Source organism: Physeter macrocephalus, chromosome 20 (genome assembly GCF_002837175.3).
Source record: "Physeter macrocephalus isolate SW-GA chromosome 20, ASM283717v5, whole genome shotgun sequence".
Lineage (NCBI taxonomy): Eukaryota > Metazoa > Chordata > Mammalia > Artiodactyla > Physeteridae > Physeter > Physeter macrocephalus.
In genome coordinates, this window is record NC_041233.1 from 98061147 (window position 1) to 98075161 (window position 14015).

The window sequence follows — 14015 nt, forward strand, 5'->3', positions numbered from 1 at the left end:
CACATAAACATAGAAATGTTTCCAAATATCCACTTTCAAATTGTTCTTTTCATAGCATGCAACTCTTCAAAAAGCACTTTCTCACAGATTGGCCAACTTCTTTCCAAATCCAATAGGTTATCTCCTATTTTTAAAATATCCCATGATGTGGGCAGATGAAGAGTCCACTTGGGGAGGAGAAAAAATATCAGCTTTTTCATTTTACTGGCATTCTCTTGTGTTTGAATTATTATTATCATCAACTGATTATTTAGGTTATTTGGACATTTTCTGGGTTTTCTGTAGTAAAGGCATAGGCAATTCCTTGTAGGAATTGTTTTAAGCCACATGTTCATTCTGTGAGTATTAGTTTAGTGAAATCTAAATAACATGATCCATAATAGCCAGGAACATGTCCACTACAATATCTTCCAATAACCGACAGCTCATTGCTGAATGAGGGTCTGTCACCAACCTCCTTGATCAAAAAGTCTCTACTCTTTTCTTAAGATCCTGGGAATACTACAGGGGTCCCATGATTGCATTTGGGACATATTGCCTGTGAGGATACCAAACTCCAACATATGTATTAGTGTTAGTTATGTTAAACTTATTTGTTTTTAGATAAAACGGATATGAAAAGCTCCAACATTTTCTTCTATACCCAGTGGGTCAATTCTGGACACCGCACTTTGGAGATCACTGAACTACATCAGTACAACAAAATCACAGGACTCAGAGAAACTTAGAAACCTCTTTGTTGGGGAAGGGTGGTTGGAAGGGCTATAAAATTCCTTGATACTTTTTATTAGAGTCTGCCATGTTGCTTACAGTAGTTTTGGGAGACACCAGGGTGATGTGGCTCACCATTGTCCAGTCAAAGGAACTCACAGCAAGCCATCTGGGTTACATGCGGGATTGTGTATTACTGAGACTATATCTGTTATATACCCTCGAATCACTGAGTCTTATTCTATTTTCCTAAAACTGTTTTGTCCTTGGGTTATGGCTCCAGCTGGGGCTTCTAAAGATCAGCCAGAATATCCAATAGCAACCAAGTTCCCAAGTCTATCAGATTCATTTGTTAGGATTTCTTTTTGGTCAATTAAAAAAAAAAAAAGCTTTTCAAAGCACTCATAGAGGCTTTTACAGGGCTCATAAAGGTAATATTCACACTCTCTCTCGTGATTCCTTGACTATGACTATGCAAAATAAAACAAAAATCGGTTTCCCAGAGCCCTAGGAATATCACAAATTACGTTGAGGTTCCAACAAGTTGGAAATGATTATCACCCTTTATTTTTCAATACATACACACACACACACACACACACACACACACACACACACACATACCCCTACATTGGTTTGTTTCTGAATTATGTGCAAGGGAATTAAAAAATCATTTGATAAATGTATGAGCTAGTGTGAGTGGGTAGAGGTTATCTGTTTTAAATATTTCACGTAATATGAACTGCAAGGAACAAGACTCTCAACTAACATGATTTTTTAAAAAGTGATATCATAGTAGAAAGTGTGCTCCTAGAATCTCCTGCCTCAGTATCACCTGGTGAGGCCCTTCTCCTAGATGCTAAGGTAACTCAGCATTAACAGGGCTTCCTCTGGTGATTCTATGGCCGCTGAAATTTAAGAACCACTGATCTAGGCTGTGCGTCGGTAGAGATACAGATAGCAACCCAAGTGTGCATACACTGCAGGCCAGCTGCACCAGAAACAATCACTTCTTTCTTCCAGATCTATTCTGTTCATGTCATGATACCTTTTGAGAGTATTCAGTTATTATTACAACAATGAATCTGTTTCCTCCAAACTCTTGGTTATCATTATCCTGACCTGCCACCTGTGTCACATCCCATTCGGTGCTGTGGATGAGGCATGGCACTTGTCACACACTGACAGAAGTTTGACAGGACAGGCTAAGAAAAGCAAAAATTAGAAATAAACCAAGACATAACTTTTCTAGAAAACCTCAAATACAACCAACTCTGTGGGATACGACTTCAGGGCAAGCTTGGCCACAGATGGAGGCAAAGCCGGGCAGGTCAGGTCTGGGACTGGGATGTCAGGACAATGGGGAAAAAGATAGTTGGTCCAGAATCCAGTTTCTTTGATGTGCATCTCCCAGCGTGTGTGCTGTAGGACACTAATCCTACCCAACGCCGCAGGAACACAGGGTCTCGTGGTGAAAACTCTTCCTTGGCTATTCTAAATCCTTTTTTTTAAAAAAAACTTTTTATTTTGAAACGATTATAGGCTCTCTGTTTTTTGCCTCTCTCTGCTCTGAGACATGGGCCTTGGTCCATGGGCTGGCCTGAAGGATAGTGTTCTCTACTCAGAGTCACCAGGCTCTCTGACCTTGACTCTTGCTCTAAGAACCTAAGTGTGCCCTGCTTGTCTTCCTAAGGCACGTCAGCCCCTCTTGCAAACAGATTTCCTGTGGGCCCTCTTGTCATTTAGAAATTCCCTTCTTTAATCTGAATCATGCTTCCAGTCCCAGCCATTCACAAAAGAACTGGCTTTTCCCAATGTAAATTCTGAAAGTAAGTTGGTTAAGCCAGTCATTTAGAGTTTGGGCCTCACCTCCCATAGCCAGAAAATGATACATAATGGCAAAGTCCCCAGGCCAGCCCGCAAAAGCCTACTTATCGAAAACGTAGCTGAACCGAGGCAATAAAGCCATAGGCAGCCTAACCACGGTTGACATGGTGTTTCCATTGGAATGCATGTCCTGTACCAACTGGGAAGCCAAGAAGGCAGAGGGAAATAAATCTTGAACTTAAAGCTATGTTGCTGTTGGGATTTTGCAGCCAGGTACCAGTAAACCAGGCCCCCGAGGGTGGAGAAATGTTGGATGTAGATGCTCACTGAGTCAGTTATCAAATCTCGGGAGTTTCCAAAGAAATGTTTAAGATTAAAATTCAGTTCTATGGAAGTAGAGCCTCAATTTAATACCATCTACCAAAGCACTGTGACGTCTGTCATTTTGGGATGAAGCTGAGATCCTAAATGAAGCGAGGATGAAGGCCCTGCTGCTGGGGTGGCACTAGGTTCTGGAGCACACCTAGGCGAGCGAGAGACGGGCAGAAGTGCACCTGGGGCTCTGGCAGAGGCAGCGGCTGCTGGCCACCCGGTTTGGGAAGAAGTTTTAATCCATTTCGATTACAAAAACATCCTGTTCTCTGTTCCTAACAAATGGCTTTCTCTTTCTGATTTGCCCACTCCCCATCTCTTCACACAAGAACGTCCTTCTCTCACATGGATCAAGACAACAGGCCATGCAATAATATGCGGAAAAATGACATTAGAGAGTGATAGTCTTTAAAACTGATGGGATAGCAAAGAGACTTCATGACCAAAGGGGAGAAGTAATGGGCTGAGCTCCTATTATGCGCTGGTTGCTGTGCTGTGTCTTTTCACCCGCATATCTTTCTCGATCCTCCTAAACATCCTAGGACATGAGCATTATTATCCTTATTTAATTGATGGAAACTGAAGCCCGAGAGGTTATGTTAGACCGAGAACCTTGGACCACTAAGTAAGGCTTTGCAGGGGTTCAAACACATCTTCTGGCTCCAGACTGATGCTCTTCCCACCACCTCAGCACCTCCTGCCATCGGAATAGAGCATCTCCACGTCACTGCCCTAGAAGCAAATACATTTTCCTCACTGGTTTTCAAACAGTAAGTAAAAAGAAAAGAAAAAATTCAAAATGCAAGGACGACCCCATTTCTTCTTAAAGAGCATTTTTAATACAGGCAAAGTGATAAATGTACCGAGTAGACTTGGCATTGAGTAGCCTTCGCGGTACACGGCTGGTCAGACCAAATGAGAAGGTCACAGTTTCCAGAGGCCTGGCGGACGCTGGGCTCTCGTGGGGTTGACCGCCGAGTTGTCCGACACTAAGAGGAATGGGCCCCACCCACTCGTTTGACTATGTGTGTACCCAGCTCAGCCAGAGAGAGGGGACAATTATATGTATTATTTGGTAATAGAGAGTAAGGGGGAAAAAGCCCTGGGCTGCAGAGAAAGTGTTTAAGCTTTTTAAATTACAAAAAAATAGGGGCTGAACATCCACTCTGACAGCACCCAAATTAAATCTAACCACAAAGTCATATCAAAGCCAATATACAGAAAAGAGTTGTGCTTCCAGTTAGAAGACGCACACCCAATAATCCCATTTCTTTTCTTTTTTTAAAAAATAAATTTATTATTTTTGCCTGCGCGAGGTCTTTGTTACTGCTCACGGGCTTTCTCTAGTTGCGGCGAGCGGGGGCTACGTTTCGAGCGGTGCGTGGGCTTCTCACTGCAGTGGCTTCTCTTGTTGCGGAGCACGGGCTCTACGCACGCGGGCTTCAGTAGTTGTGGCACACGGGCTTAGTTGTTCCGAGGCATGTGGGATCTTCCTGGACCAGGGCTCGAATTCGTATTACCTGAATTAGCTGGCGGATTCTTAACCACTAGGCCACCAGTTCAGTACCTTCCGTGACAGCTCCTCCTGGCTCCTGGACTGCGTTAGAGTCCCCCCCTAGTGGAAAGCTGGGACATTGCAGCGTCGGTGATCATCTGGTTCAGAACAACGGAAATGTCTCAGGGTTTCTATTTTTAAATATTTCTTTACTTGGGGCTGAGCAAAACGAAGACCAAAACCAGTGGATTTTTAGGGAATGCAGGTAACAGTAGAACTCCTTACCCTCCCCTGAAGTGTATGCTCTGGAAATCTTCATAGAAATTATGGAAAGTACAGGTTTATCTGAACAATCCCATTCATGCCTGTGCATGTATTGAGCCTCTCTCAAGCCCTCACCTCCAAAGAGACCCAAAGTTGCAAAAGAAGTCATCACATAGCGATCTGATGTAGTATTCAGCTCCCATAGAGAGAAAAATTCTTGTGTTGCATGGGTTTGTGCAGTGTCAATACTGAAAGAAAGAAAGAACGGAAGTTAACATCAACACATTCTAGGCGCTGAATTTTGAGACTTTGCCGATGTAGAAGTTGAGCATTCTGAAATGAACACAATAGCTCCGACACGGAGGTGGGGAAGATGGCGGGAGCGGAGAGGCCTTGACGAGGGCCGGGCTGTGAGACCCACATTTGGCCCTTCTGTCAGGGGCTTCCCGGGACCTTGGCGGCAGGGGTTAGCCTTGGACTTCACTGCACCCAAATGGCTCCCTAATGCCAATGAGTGGGGAGGGGAGGCAGGGAAAGCCTGGGCCAGCCTGGCTGGTGAGGGCTCCCCAGGGTCCCTGTGGCAGAGAAGAACTTCTGCCCACACTTAAGAGACTGCAGGATCAGGAAAGCAGAGTTGAGCAAGAAGTTAAAGGTCAGAGAACCAGACAGGAATCTCTGAAGGGATCTAGATGTGGATTTTGAGCCAGGGATTAGAGCCCGGGCATCAGAGGTCTGTAGGATGAGTGGGAGGCCAGGGCTAGATGAATATACAGAGCAGGCAGCCGAGCCAGCGCGGGCTGAGGTGTGCCGGCTGCAGCTGCCTCCGGGAAGGGGATGGCGGGGTGAGGCGCTAGCTGCATGTGAAGGGCGGAGGCGCTTTAAGAACTGCACCCCTAAACTGTGGATGTTTAGGCCAAACTTCCCTCCAGGAGTGGCAAGAGTGGTGTGTCTGAACCAGTCCTGCTACTGGCCTTGGTCCTGGCTAAGCATTCCCGTGAATCCTTAAGCTAAGGAAATCCACAGGGATCATCCGGAGGGTCCGTTTCATTCTGCCCCTACCTTGCGTCATCCCTCTAAATCTGGGCTGAACGGAGACCTTGCAGATACTCTAAGAGGAGATACGTGAATTTGGGTTGGCCCAACTGGTCCTGTGGGATCTGTCTTGTGAGCCATCAGGGATTAGCTCTGAACTGTCTAGTTGGGTAGCCAAGTTGTTAGCTAACCAGAACCTGAAAGGAGGCGAGCGCTTTGTAAAACCCACCTACTACTAGTAGCTGGCACCAAAATCTAGCAAAGTTCCCATCTCTTTCCAGTGGGGTCTGAACAGGTAAATCTCTCCATCCTCCCCTGCTGCACTGCACTGAATACAGGATAAGGGTGCATGTTTATAAGCTCCCAGGGACCATGTGCTATAACCCTTTACGTTCATTGTCTAATACGGTAGCCACCAGCCCCCACGTGACTCCTGAGCCCTTCAAAGTGGCTACTCTGAATTGAGATGAGCTGAATTCCAAGGCTTAACATGAAAATAGAAGGGAAATGAGCCCATTATTATGTTTTTAATTATCTGTTGAAGTGATAATAATTTGGTTACATAAAATATATTATTAAAATTAATTTCTTCTATTTCCTTTTATTTAAAAAAAATACTTTATTTTTTAGAGCAGATTTAGCGTCACAGCAAAGCTGAGCAGGAAGTAGAGAGAGTTCCTGTCTACCCTCTCTGTCCCACACCCGAAGCTTCCCCACTGTCAACACCCCGCAGCTGGACAAAACATTTATTACAATTGATGAACCTACAATGACATAGCGTTATCACCCAAAGTTCACATCCTCTAACTCCTTGATGTGGTTACTCAAAAATTTAAAACTCCATTTGAGGCATTATATTTATTTGAGGGAGCACTGCTTTATACCATTCCTGGTGGCAAATCCAAAACAAAGACCCTTAAATACTTTGGATGATAAACACATACTTACACAAAATAGAGTGATCCAGGCTTTGAGATCTTAACCCGATTAAAAGCTAACCTTTGTCCCTTCTTTTTCTAGCCAGTTAAGAAAGAAATTACTTAGAGGAAGATCTTCATATATAGTACTCTATCAAATGGAAGTCTTGTCTCAGAGCCAGACTCACTTTCTACCCATTCTTGGAATTTGACAATCCGATGCAGCTCGCTGTGGCTCGGGGAGCTGAGATGGGCATCCCTCTGGGAAAATGTTTCAAGTGTTTCTGAGAGTTTCTAGCTCCTGGTGCTGTTCTCCCAAAAGACCAGTTTCTTTCTTTCTTTTTTAAATTTTTATTGAGGTATAGTTGATATACAATGTTGTGTTAGTTTCAGGTGTACAGCAAAGTGAAACTGTTATACATATAGATATATACACTCTGTTTTAGATTCTTTTCCCATATAGGCCAATACAGAGTATTGAGTAGAGTTCCCTGTGCTTTACAGTAGGTCCTTATTAGTTATCTATTTTATATACAGTAGTGTGTATATGTCAATCCCAATCTTCCAATTTATTCCCCCTCTCTTATCCCCCTCTCTGGTAACCATAAGTTTATTTTCTATATCTGAAACTCTATTTCTGTTTTGTAGATAAATTCATTTGTTGCCTTTTTTTAGATTCCACATGTGATATCATATGATATTTGTCTTTCTCTGTCTGACTTACTTCACTCAGTATGACAGTCCCTAGGTCCATCCACGGTGCTGCAAAGGGCATTATTTAATCCTTTTTTATGGCTGAGTAATATTCCTTTGTATATATGTATCACATCTTCTTTATCCTTTCCTCTGTTGATGGACATTTAGGTTTCTTCCATGTCCTGGCTCTTGTAAATAGTGCTGCAATGAACGTTGGGGTGCATGTATCTTTTCGAATTGTGATTTTTCTCCCGACTTATGCCCAGGAATGGGATAGCTGGATCATATGGTAGCTCTAGTTTTAGTTTTCAAAAGGCCAGTTTCAAACTCCGATCCCATAGGTCCTGTGCTATAACCACTTCTCCCCATGTCCCCTCAGGGGCCTGGCCAGCCTGGGAGAGTCAGAGCCAAGGTTGGGTTGCAGCCTTGTTCTTTCCTGGCTCCACACTGAACACTTACCTTGGAGATTGTTATTACCACTCTGTGCTTGGCTGCATTATCCTGAAGCCTTGTGCCATTAGCAGACTGGCTTTCCACACTTCAGAAACTGACTCACGTACTCCCGCCCAGGGCTCGCAGAAGAATGGTCTAATTTCCAAAGCTGGCCGGCACTTCAGGCCAGAATTGGCACCAGCCGCCGTCCAAGGCCTGGCGAGAAGGGCTTGTTTGCCTGAGAGGATTAAACAGAGCGCAGTCGGCTGAGCTTCCACGGAGCCCGCTAAAGGACTTCAGCCCTAATCTCTTACTAGTGAGGGTCTCGTCAGCAACGACCAGCCACGACGGCCTTTCTTTATGGCTGATGTTGCTTGTTGATGCCACTCCAAGGATGTCACAGCTCGTCTCTTTGCTGTCGCCTTTACTTCCCCTCTACAAACTCCATTTTTATTCTTCCGAAGAATGGCCCCTCTCCCTCCCTCTCCTCACCCTGTTTCCCTCACCCAGCAGGCTTCCCATCTCACTGAACAGGAAGAGGAACGGTAGTCACAGGCTCACATCCTCCTTTCCGAAGAACTTACCTAAACAGAACATTCACTTTTTAAAAAAAAATTTATTTTATTTATTTATTTATTTTTGGCTGGGTTGGGTCTTCGTTGCTGCGCGCGGGCTTTCTCTAGTTGCGGTGAGCGGGGGCTACTCTTTGTTGCGGTGCGCAGGCTTCTCATTGCCGTGGCTTCTGTTGTTGCAGAGCATGGGCTCTAGGTGTGCAGGCTCAGTAGTTGTGGCACGTGGGCTCAGTAGTTGTGGCTCACAGGCTCAGCGGCCGTGGCTCATGGGCTTAGTTGCTCCGCGGCATGTGGGATCTTCCCGGACCAGGGCTCGAACCCGTGTCCCCTGCATTGACGGGCAGATTCTTAACCACCGCACTGCCAGGGAAGCCCAGAACATTCACTTTTTTCAAAAGAAACTTTTTTTTTTATTGTGAATAATATTTTATTTAGTCATTTTTGTTTACAACTGAAACTCTAGGAATTCAAAATTATCGTCCTTGCCGGTGAGCTTCTTATAGACACCAGAAAATGTTTCAACCTCGTGTTCCACATCGTTCTGCTGTGCTTTAATCAAATGAACCTTTATGAGTCGGCTGCCATCCACTCTCTTGCCCACAATCTCACTAGGGAAAACCAAGTCCTCCAGGATGGCGTCGTGCACGGCAGTCAGAATGCAGCTCCTGGGATGCTTTTGCTTATTTTTTGTATGGCTTTTTCGAGTTGGCTTAGGCAGAATTCTCCTCTCTTGCCCACAATCTCACTAGGGAAAACCAAGTCCTCCAGGATGGCGTCGTGCACGGCAGTCAGAATGCAGCTCCTGGGATGCTTTTGCTTATTTTTTGTATGGCTTTTTCGAGTTGGCTTAGGCAGAATTCTCCTCTGAGCAATAAAGACAACGTGCTTCCTGCTGAACTTCTTCTCCAACTCATGCACTAGCTGGACCTGGAGTTTCTGGAAAGATTTCAGTTGCGGAACGGGAACAAAGATTATGAGAGCTCTCTGACCACCACCAACTGCAATTTCCTTGGCGGCCGTGATGTTCAGCTCCGCAGCTGGGCCTTGAGGTCCGGGTTCATCTCCAGCTGCAGGAGGGCCTGGGAGATGCCCATCTCATACTCGTCCGGCTTCTCGCTGTTGGGCTTCATGATCTTCGCGCTGGAACTGAACGTGGCCTTGCTGACATCAGCAACTCTAAGTGCCCATGCAACCACTCTTAAGCGTAGCAAAATCAAAAGAAACTTCTGACTGGAGAAAGCAGGGTGAAAGTCTGTGTTCGTGAGCAACCTCGACCCGCAGGCCACCTCTCGATTCTGATTTAATGTTCTTTCCTCTGTTGGTTCTAACACCGACCCTGGAGTCAAAGGTCATGATCAAAAGTCAGTTTTCCCACAGTGCCCTTCTGTAGCATTGAAATATTTTAATTGTTTTCTTTTCTAATAGAGCTATATTTTCCTCTCTGGTCAAGGAGCTATTAGAAAGTGTGTCAGTTGCAAAAAAGAAAATGCTAACTAATGTATCAATATTTTATTTAAGATTTTTGCATTAGATTTATTAGCAAAACTGGTCTTCTGGTTTGTGAGTTCTGTGTGTGCATGATATACCATCAGTGTCAAATTTTGGCATCAGCGTTATGCTGGCTGTATAAGACGACGTTGGAAGCATTTATTTTCCTTCCTCTAGAAAGGTTCTTAAAGTGTTAGAGTGACCTATTTCTTAAAGATTTAAAATAATTCATTTGTGAAATTATCTGGGTCTGCCATCTAGACAACTTCCCAACATCATATATGGTAATTCCTTAGGTTTTCCCATGTGTTTGCTTAGAATTGAGCATAAAGTTTTTTCAAAATTTCATCCATCTTTGTGTTATTTCCCCATTCTCCTTTCTAATTTTATGGACTTGTATTTTGTCCCTCAGTTTTGGGGGGTGGGATATTAATGGTTTATCTCTTTCATTTAAAAGCATTAGACGTTGGATTCATTTTTTTTTCTGCCAGATATCTATTTTTTTTTTAATTTATTCATTTCAACTCTCAACATTGTGTCTTCCTTTTGCTTTCTGTAATTAGCTTGGGTTCTTTTTCAGACTTCTTGAGTTGAATAATCAATACATTATTTTGATTATTTTTTATTTATTAATGTTAAGTGCTTAAACCTAACAATTTTCCTCTGAGCATTGCTTTAATCATATTCTTAGGTTATGAAGCACAGCTTTTAAATTTATTCATAGTTATTATTATCTAGGTTTTCTGCTTCACTGTGCTGGGCTCTCTGCTCTGAATATCTACCTACTTTAAGTTTGGGGCTTTCCTCTCTTTTGCAGTGAGAAAGGCTGGGGGAGCGGGGGTCTTAGAACACACAGAGGGCTGATTCTAGGGTTCCATCCTATGCCATCCACACATCCCCCGCCATTCTGAAACGACAAACTGTAGAATCCCACTACAGAAACGGCCCTTCCTTCTCCTGTGTCCTCTCCAGGAATTTAAACTTAATTGTTCCAAGTATAGCACCCCAGGTTGGGTTTTATAGAATGCTTTCACTTACTTTCAGAGATGTTAGCATCCTGCTTTAGATCTAAAGAGGGGATGCTTCATTATACATTCAATCAACGTTTGTCACGTGCCGGGCACTGGTCTGGTTGCTGGCACCCCTTGCTCCTGCTACTCCAGTTCAATTAGTGCCAAATATTCTTCAGAATGGCTTGGGGATTGTAGATATTATTTTCTGTATGTTCCAGAAAGAGAAAGAGACAGATAGCATTTTATTCCACCATCTTTTGTCAAATATGTCAGTAGTTAATTTGTTGACCAATACTTGAAACGTTTTTTAGACCCATGGGACTCATAGCCAACTTAAGCTTAATTTCTAAGTGACCACCTTCAGGAATAGAAGAAGAATTCTCTTGACTTAAGCGTTTCCCAAGCATTAACTGATCTTTCGTCTCCTAAATAATATTCACCTTTATGCCTTTTACCTTCCATCAAGCAGCAGAGTTTATTGGCCTGATTTATCCCGCTGAAAACACGAGGCCGGGCTGGTAACAACGTGAGAGGGCCAAGTCCTGCCCTTGTCCAAGGAGAAAGCCCAAACTCCCAGCTCTTTGCAGACCTGACTTTGAATTTGAAAATGTGCTTAGCTTCTCTTGTTACTGCCCGAGGCTGTCTGCTGGGGTAGCGGGGAGCCTGGCAACAACAGCTAATGAGGAAGGTCAGAAGGCATGTCAGTAAGCCCATTGTCAGAACTTTTTTTTTCTTCAACCTGCACAAATTGGTCCACAGTGAGACCCAGTAAGAGCGACCCTCAGTCCTCGGGTCACACAGTGCCTATGGCTCCCTGGACAAGACCAACCCCAAAGAAAGAGATTCAAAACCTAATCATTAAAAAAATGGTATTTTAGTATCTAGGGAACAAATTAATAAGTCATACACACTTAAAAATTCATAAATTATTTCCTCTAGTGTAATAGCAATGCCCTTTCTTGATCCCTGAGTGAAAGGTGGTTATGGAAGTCTGACCAACAGTAAGGATGAAAAACAAATGCATTAAGATGTGGAAGAAGTTTATAGATATTACCCCACTACCTATTTAATAAAATGCTTTCTTTTTAAGGAATAAAATATGTTTTTCATAAAAAAGAAGCTAATCATAAATCACACTGGAGGTTTCACTTACAACCGGAAAATTGTCAGACGGAGGAGGGTGTCTCTCAGGCAGACTTGTGCTGTGTCCCTGGCCTCCCTCATCCTGTGCTGGATGCCCTGAGCTTCCAGAGACAGCTTGGAGACCAAGTCCAACTCCCCTCTTGGAGAAACCAAAGGCAGTGCCAGGTGAGTGTGTAGACATTTTTCAGCCACCTGACTTGTGTTACGATGCTTCAAAATGGCTTCAAGCCAGATACCCACTCCATACACTGGCTCAGGCTTTTAAAATTAAAAAAAAAAAATCCTCCTGCGATAAGAGTTGGCAGGCTCTCCTTGAGGGGACGTGGCAGATGCCCTGTCTCCATACAGTTTTGGGATGCAGTATCTTTGAATTTAGCCTCCCTTGCTAGCCCTTTCTGAAAGAGGAGAGTGTCACCAAGATATCTTCCAAGACAGGTGACTCTTCTACTTATTTTTTCAAAGGAGTGGGTGGGAAATGGAGAAGAAGTGACCAGAGAGATGGCGGTGGGAATCCATGGTCTCTGAGGCACTGTGACTGTGGCGGAGGGAGGGCTGAAGCACAGGACAGTCGTGCATGGATAAGGACTTGACACAAAAGGCTGGGCGATCTAGAGCTGGCTTCCAGAAGGTGCTTTCCGTCTGGACCCAGCTCTCATAAGAGGCAAGACTCACTGAGCTGGTCAGGAAAGTAGCAGAATAGAGGTGATGGCAGCATTGAATGTTACGCATCACAGGCCAGCCTAACCCTTCTGGAGAACCGACAGAGGCTCTGGGCTAAAAATGACCTCTCCTTCTAGAACTATCTTTGGAACCCTAAAGCTGACTTTCATCCTGAGGGCATCTGTCAAACTCCAGTGGTCGGGCCACATGAGGAAAAAGCCTCCAGGAACCCCCTGGTGGTCCAGTGGTTAGAACTCAGAGCGTCCACTTCAGGGGGCACGGATTTGATCTCTGGTCTGGAAACTAAGATCCTGCAAGCCACTCGGCGGCGCAGCCAAAAAATAAAGAAAAAGGCTTGGGACCTCACAAAGCACAGGATCTGGTAGAAGATCTTCACACAGTGAAGAGACCCCAATAGGTTACATTTTCGGTGTGGACATGAATTGGATATATGCTGTCCCTCCCCACTACCACCCAGACATCAAGGCAAACTGCCTTTCTCCAACCTTAGTACTTGGGTAAAGGAACAAAATCTCTGCCTTGATTATTCATAAACACAAGGCTATTGTATAATTTTCCAACTTCAATCCACGCTATCAGGGTAGTCCCAAAAAACTGAAGTACAGAATTAGTATAGAGTGCTGCTGGGTTGGAAGTAGTCCTAGGCTCATAGAAAAGCAAATCCTCTCAGATTTGCCTCAAAGAATTGCCATAGATAAAACTTTCGAAAAATATGAGCTCATCAGCACAGATCACAAAATTCACAAAGATAAGTCCATAAGCATAATACAGCTGAAAAAACAGACAAGGGACGCAGCTTTCAAAAAGTTTCAGATATTGAATTATCAGCTCAGGAATATAAAACAAGTATTTTAAAATTGATTCAAAGGAAAAAAAAATAATAGAGAGGTTTGTGTTAGTTTGCTAGTCCCGCCATAACTATGTACCACAGACTGTGTGGCTTAAACAATAGCGATTTATTTTCTCACAGTTATAGAGGCTGTTAAGTCCGATATCAAGATCAAGGTATTGGCTGAGTTGATTTCTTCTGAGGGGTCTCTCCTTGGCTTGTAGATGACTGTCTTCTCTCTTTGTCCTCACATGGTCTTTCCTTTGTGTGTGTCTGTGTCTTAATCTCTTCCTGTAAGGATGCCAGTCATATTGGATTAGGACCCATCCCAATGACCCCATTTAACATTAATTACTTCTTTAAAAGGCCTATCTCCAGGGCTTCCCTGGTGGCGCAGTGGTTGAGAGTCCGCCTGCCGATGCAGGGGACACGGGTTCGTGCCCCGGTCCTGGAAGATCCCACATGCCGCGGAGCGGCTGGGCCCGTGAGCCATGGCCGCTGAGCCTGCGCGTCCGGAGCCCGTGCTCCGCAACGGGAGAGGCC

The 14015-nt window shown here is 44.2% G+C and overlaps 1 protein-coding gene across 1 annotated transcript in view; it reads right to left on the reverse strand.

Moving 5' to 3' along the window:
- Positions 1–3761: 3761 nt before the first annotated feature.
- Positions 3762–14015, reverse strand: part of LOC114484613 (uncharacterized) — a 27328-nt gene continuing 17074 nt past the window's right edge. Inside the window, 4 exon segments of the mRNA XM_055081443.1 lie at positions 3762–4917; positions 8331–8919; positions 9045–9352; positions 9355–9654. Of these exon segments, the coding sequence (XP_054937418.1) occupies positions 8764–8919; positions 9045–9352; positions 9355–9654 (764 nt within the window). The 3' untranslated portion in view covers positions 3762–4917; positions 8331–8763.